The following is a 6,761-nucleotide window of genomic DNA, read 5'->3' as shown; positions in this document are numbered from 1 at the left end:
AACAGAGAGGGGTGCCTGGGTGGCTCAGTCGGTTAAGCGTCCGAACTCAGCTCAGGTCATGATCTCACAGTTCATGGGTTTGAGCCCCGCGTTGGGCTCTGTGCTGATAGCTTGAGGCCTGGAGCCTGCTTCGGATTCTGGGTCTCCCTCTCTCTCTCTCTGCCCCTCCCCCGCTCACGTTCTGTCTCCCTCTCTCTGTCAAAAATGAATAAACATTAAAAAAATTAAAAAAAAAAAACAACAGAGAGGGAGGCAAACCATAAGAAACTCCTAAGTACAAAAAACAAATTGAGGGTTGATGGGAGGCAGGGCTTGGGTGGGGGAATGCACTAAATGGGTGATGGGTATTAAGGAGGGCCCTTGTTGGGATGAGTACTGGTTGTTATACTAAATTCTACTCCTGGAACCATTATTACATTACTTTAACTAACTTGGATTTGAATAAAATTTATTTTTTTTTCCTCTTTTTTTTTTTTTTAACGTTTATTTATTTTTGAGACAGAGAGAGACAGAGCATGAACAGGGGAGGAGCAGAGAGAGAGGGAGACACAGAATCTGAAACAGGCTCCAGGCTCTGAGCTGTCAGCACAGAGCCTGACGTGGGGCTCGAACTCACGGACCGTGAGATCATGACCTGAGCCGAAGTCGGACGCCCAACCGACCAAGCCACCCAGGCGCCCCAAGGATTTGAATAAAATTTAAAAAAAAGTATATATGATCCCAAAGTTACCATACAGCTCAGTCTATATTATTTTCCTTGAACAATAAATTCTGAGATGCTATCAAAACTTGGACTCGGTTACTTACAGGAAGCTGTGATTTATAAGTGAGAGAAGATGAACGCTGCACTGGAAGTCCAAAAGTCAAATCCCTAACAAGACAGCGAGACTACTTTTACGATAAAAATATCAAATCTTGTGAAGGAAGAAACAAAAACGGACCTAATTAATAAAGCAGGTGTGCAAAATATGGACGCTGTTGACCCACTGAACCCACATGGAGTGGAATGGGAAAGAACATGCACAGATACAGCTTCCAGAAACCCAGAGCAAATCCTGAGAATGTAAGTCACAGACTCGGAACCTGGTGTGTCAAGCACCTGGTATCTTTAATCATGGGATCCTTGGCAAGTACATTAAAGGAGCAGCAAAAAACAAAGACAGTTTTTCCAACCATAAGCATATATAACTTAGTGACTCATATCCTGCGAAAATATAGATTCACAAAAATTATCATGGATAAGTTAATAGCAAGGTATTCAAAAGCATGAAGTTTCAGTGTGGACAGTCGTTTACTTGAGAACCCTAATATACAGAGGAAATCTCGGAACATACAGGCAACACGCACCGTCAGTAATAAGGCAATCATCAAAAGAGAAAAAAGAAAGGCAAGCAGCAGCCAGAAGAGATGTCACAACTAGGGGTGGAAATAAAAATATCTTTGTATAAGGCGGTGACTGAGAAGCTTAGGAATACACGGTCCTTGATGGGCAGACATGGAAGAGAACGGATGTAAGAGACCAGTTGTGGTTTCCTAACTGAAATTAGGAGAAAAAGGCTTGAGAGTGGTAAAATCCTCATGGCCTCGCTACCTAACTAGGGAACAATACCATGTATAAAAATTACATATAGCCACTAATAAAATTGATTTAAATATTTTATCTCTTTTGCAATTCTAGAAAAGAGATTACCCACTAGACAGAGGGAAAATGGATATGCAAATCATCCAAAAATGGATAATCAGATGCATGGAGAATGAAGTATACAATTCTCTAATATGTGGTGGGATTTGGTTAGCTTATCTTAGGTGTTCCCACAGTCATCTATACTGCTCAACCCCATCTTGTCCTTGTTTACCAGGCTGCTGTGACATCTTAAGCACTTAGCAAGTGGAACTTTTAGCAGGCTTATGGTAATGATGGTAACATCGCTAAGTTGACATGAATAGACACTGGCTCACTCCTATAGATGGGCAACTTACCTGTGCTATGGTTTCCAGCTACTTGTTTTTAGGTCCACATGAAGTTTACCCTTTTCTACCCTATGCAAACCATGGGTTCCAGGTTGAAAACAGACAGAAGCTTAGGAGGTCAGGAGTGCAGGGAGGGGTACCTTCATGATAAAGAAGAGGAGGATGATGATGACGACGTTGACTTGTGGATGGATCCACACAGCCGACTGGCCCAGGCTTGCAGGGTCACCCACATGCTTTACCCACGTGTTGTTGTCAAAGAGGGTACTGATGGCTTCACGAGGCATCAGCTGTGAGAGGAAGAAGCAAAAGGGGGCAGGTCTCCAAGGATGTTTGGTGCTAGCACTTTGTACAGAACTGATTCTCCTGGGGTTTCCCGGGTAGCTCAGTCGGTTAAGCATCCGACTTCAGCTCAGGTTATGATCTCATGGTTCATGAGTTCGAGTCCTGCATCAGGCTTTCTGCTGTCAGCGTGGAGCCTGCTTGGGATTCTATCTCTCCTTCTCTCTGCCCCTCCCTCTCTCTCTCCCAAAAAACAAACAAACAAACAAACAAACATACAAGTGGATTCTCTCGTCTCATTTTTCAAGGGTCTCTCTTGTCTGTTCTTGGGGAGAGATTCTACACTTGGGTAAAAGTACCTGTGCTCAGAAGCTGGAGGGATGTCTGTGCTGTGGCCCTGCCCTGGCTTAGTCCCAGCTCAGTGACCTGACGCCCACCTCCCTCCCCAGACTCTTTGGAGCTGACCTCTCCAGCCATGAATTGACCCATTCCTGGCGGAAAAGTGAATGAAGCGATGACAAAGGTGACGATTCCGGGATACAGCAGGCGACTGAAAAAGACACAGATTTAAGCCCCCCCCAAGTTAGCCACAGTGGATGTCACACTGAGCTGGCTATCTGGGTTCTAGTAGCCCACTGCAGACTTAGCTCTTTATTTTTATTTTATTTTTTTAGGAGAGAGAGAAAGTGAGTGAGGGAGAGGAGTGGGGCGGGGGGAGGGAGAGAGAGAGAGAGAGGAGAGAGAGCCCACGAACTGTGAGATCATGACCTGAGCTGAAACCAAGAGTCAGATGTTCAGTCCACTGAGCCACCCAGGCATCCCATCCTCAGCTCTTTAAACACAGAATGTTCTTGCCACCAAAAAGCAATCTTTAACGGGCAAACCACACCGTGTTCTCTCTCTATGTGGAATATCAGGGCTTCTATATTTTATCGCAAGTCATGTATTGGCATTTACAGCCTTTGAGAAAGATTAAAAGGGAGGGGCTCGTGGAGAAAGCAGAAAGTAAATGGGTAGGACACAAAAGGGCAGTGACTCACTGCTTCGCCAGAAACCGGCTGAGGGCCTTGTGCCTTCGGACACCAAGCATGACTTGGCGGTGCAGATACACAAATACAGCTCCCAGGAACCCACAGCAAATCCTGAGGGCGCAAGTCGTACAGCAATGGAACCCTCATCCCAGACCTGGCTGTGGCAGGGAAACAAATACCAGGCGCCCACCCTCCCCCAGCAACTCACACTCACCCACACCTGCCCCCAGGCTTTCAGCTTGGGCCCCTCCCAGCCCAAAGCCGCACCCTGCCCTGCCCCCACCCCCAGCTAACCACTCCCAGGGCACTCCACTGACCCGATGATGGCAAAGGCTGGGAGTTCCTGCAGGTCAAAGGGGAAATCCATTCGGAAATTGGTTCTGAAGAGGGCGGTGATGGTGACTACGGGATGGAAAGGCATGGTGGGAGCGCCACAGAGACCCGAGAGGAAGCCAGAATCATCAGCCGAGGGTCAATTCCTTCCTTCCTCCGAGGCCAATGTCACCTCTTCCACTGAATTTCCAGTTTTTATGGCTGAACATTGCCCTTCTACTCCGTGATCCAGGACCTATATCTTTGCTCTATATCCTTGGGCCCACTTCTGAAATAATGCCATCCATTCCTTTTCTAAACCGCCCTAAGGAGCTTGCCTACACGCCCCATTACCAGCCTCCCTCTTTCCCTGTTACCGGCATCCTTGTTCCACACGGCCAGCACGCGGAAAACAAAGGCACTGAACGTGGCCGCAAAGAATCCTCGCCAGTAGTTCCGCACGGCAAAGTAGGTAGAGGTGACCTCGATGCTGAACAGCACTCCTGCAGGGGCGTGGGGGTGGTCAGGGCCAGACAGAGTAAGAGGCTCTCCCCCAGCCCCCACCCTGTGGCCCCGAGGTGCTTTTGCTGAAACCTGAATCACGAGGGGAAGCAGCAGTGGGAAGTAATGGTCTCCTGGAACCTCACGCTCTAAAACATACACCTGCTCACGCTGGCGGTTGTTTGCAGGCCGGGGATGTGGTCCAGTAAGATACAGAGGGGAGCTCGGGGTGGGGGATGGGGAGTGTGGTCCTCAACCCACAGACCGAGGGGGTCAGGTGGTCCCACCTTCTCTCTCCCTTAGAAAGTAGGATTCACGATTGTCAGATAGCCACAGGGACTTAAGGATTGTTGCAAAGTTTCTGCAGGGAAGTTATGGGAGAAAACATTTCCAGAGCAGGTGCTCAGCAGAGCTGCGAGGCAGAGCTCAGGACCCACGGGAACTCTCCTTCACATTCCCTCCAATCTCTACTCCCTCCTCCCAGGTACCACATACCTTGAGGCAACTTTATAAGGAACAAATAAGAAAAAGGAACATGAGAAGCCTTCATGAGAGCTGACAATAATCAATATTCCAAGAAAAGAAGAGGATTCATCAAAGTGTTTAAAAATTAATATTAGGAGCGCCTGGGCGGCTCAGTCGGCTGAGTGTCTGACTCTTGATTTTGGCTCAGGCCATGATCCCAGGTCATGGGATTGAGCCCTGTGCATGCACGTTGAGTGCAGAGCCAGCTTAATATTCTCTCTCTCTCTCTCTCTCTCTCTCTCTCTCCCCCTCTCCCCTGTGCGTGCTCTCTCTCAAATTAAAAAAAAAAGTTAACATTAAAAACCTGACATAAAATAACAAAAACAAGGGGAAAAACCAAGAGGCTAGGAGTTAAAAACAATTTTGTTTCAGAAAGGTGAGTGGGGCAGAAGGAAAGCTAATTAAAAGGCCTAAATAGCACTGTTTCTGAGCAGATGCTGGAGCGGAAAATGAGGAGGTCGATACACACACCGATAGCAAGCAGAGGGAGGGACAAAGTGAGGAACGCTAATGAGGGCCTAAAAGCGAGATTCAAGAGACAGCAAGGAAAATAACCTTTGAACGTATTAAGAATACAGGAGTGGACTTTGATTAGATGCAGGATAAAAATTGATGGCAAGAAGAAGTAGCTAGCTAAGCCTCATCTTTATGGAAAATGAGGAAGAGAAACCAGAAAAATGCAGCATGTAACTAGATGAGTGGAGGAGAGGACTGGGCCCAAGAGCAACCAGGAACCAGATAAGGTGCGTCTCCTCCTTTCCCCCCACGGTGAACGGTTGCTGGGCTGAGACCCCTCAGGTAGCAGCTTCTGTCCGAGCCAATGTTTTTCTCCCTGTTGTACATGCAAAGTCACAACTCTGGACTCCTCCGGGACCGCCCCGCTCTGTTTCACAGGTGACAGTCAATAGTTGAGTAAGTTACTTGCGCCAAGAGGATGGTGGCCTGTCGGTTACTCCCTCACAGAGTAGCTGCAGCATTTTGGCCGAGGGTCCCTAGGAGTCAGCTCAAAAGTCACCTTCTCTGGGAAGGCACTCCTGGTGCCCCTCGTCAGGTGGAAACAGCTGACTGTCTCAGAATTTTGGACTGTTTGAGCACTTGTTATGTGTTTCCATCTCTGAGTTCCCCCTAGGATCAAAAGTTCCTTGGAAACCACCACCTAATACAATGCCTGACACATCGTCGGGGCTTTCTGTCTGTTCTATGGGTGAACGGGACAGGAAGGGGAGGAGAGAGAACAAGAGAGAACAGAACGGGTGAAATTTCAGAGAGCGGAGCGAGGGAAGGGGGAATTTGGGGCAGCTGGAGCTGCCAGCCACCCTTTCTGCCCCTGCTCCTCAAATCACGGCCGGTAAGGCTGCTGTCTCCTTGGGCTGAAAGGAGGATTTGACACAGTGTGGGGAGCAGGTGGAGGAAGTCTCTCTCCTTTTCTTTACCAGTAATAAAACAAAGTCAGCTTTGATTTGTTGGGGTGTAAGCTATCCAACTTATGAATATTTTACGACCATATTTTGAAACCCTGGGCTAGATTTTCTTTCCTATGATGTGGTTCTGGGATGCTTTCCCCAGCAGTCTGTCACTCTATACTCAGGAATGAGAACTGATTTTACTATTAGTCTGAGCCAAGCAGAAAATGTGCCGCTAAGAGCAAACAAAGCATTAAAAACACAAACAGCTTCTGGAAACTCTCTGGTTTCTGTTCCGTGGTACAGCTCTCTTCTGCCGCCCTGGATGTTCCCTGTTCTCCCCCTCTGGCTCCTTTGCCCCTGCCCAAGCCAGGGCCTTGACCTTGGTCTCCTGCTCTTGCTACTCACAGACACACTTTCTCCATTTCATGGCTTCAACTGCCACCGACAGGCTACTTGTTAGCAAAGCCATGTGTTCAGCTCAGTTCCTGGACTTCAGACTCAACAGTCCAGCTGCCTGGTCAGTATCAGTCGGCTATGCCACTGGATCTTCAAACTCAGTAGATTTAAAGTAAAATGGATCAACTCCTCCAGACCCGTTTCATGTCCCATATTCCTTGTCTCGCTGACCAGCACCGCTGTCCACCCAATTTTCCTTGGAATAAACTTTGGGAGTTGGCCCAGATTCCTCTTTCTGTCTCATCCTTTATAGCCTCACATAAAATCAACCACCAGG

General features: G+C 47.9%; 2 protein-coding genes across 2 annotated transcripts in view; one reads left to right on the top strand and one right to left on the bottom strand.

Annotated features, from left to right (window-relative positions):
• LOC115502040 (olfactory receptor 2F1-like) overlaps positions 1 to 6,761 on the top strand; it is a 342,928-nt gene that overhangs the window by 146,706 nt on the left and 189,461 nt on the right. The window lies entirely within an intron of this gene.
• CLCN1 (chloride voltage-gated channel 1) overlaps positions 1 to 6,761 on the bottom strand; it is a 33,125-nt gene that overhangs the window by 16,796 nt on the left and 9,568 nt on the right. The window contains exons 8-12 of the mRNA XM_030308641.2: positions 3,974 to 4,099; positions 3,602 to 3,686; positions 3,294 to 3,395; positions 2,719 to 2,803; positions 2,112 to 2,261 (exon numbers count right to left, since the gene is read on the bottom strand). Coding sequence (XP_030164501.1) covers positions 2,112 to 2,261; positions 2,719 to 2,803; positions 3,294 to 3,395; positions 3,602 to 3,686; positions 3,974 to 4,099 — 548 coding nt within the window. The remainder of the gene's footprint in view (positions 1 to 2,111; positions 2,262 to 2,718; positions 2,804 to 3,293; positions 3,396 to 3,601; positions 3,687 to 3,973; positions 4,100 to 6,761) is intronic.

Source organism: Lynx canadensis, chromosome A2 (assembly GCF_007474595.2).
Source record: "Lynx canadensis isolate LIC74 chromosome A2, mLynCan4.pri.v2, whole genome shotgun sequence".
NCBI classification, from domain to species: Eukaryota; Metazoa; Chordata; class Mammalia; order Carnivora; family Felidae; genus Lynx; species Lynx canadensis.
Note: the sequence above shows the minus strand (reverse complement) of the source record. Positions and strands in the feature narration are given on the sequence as shown.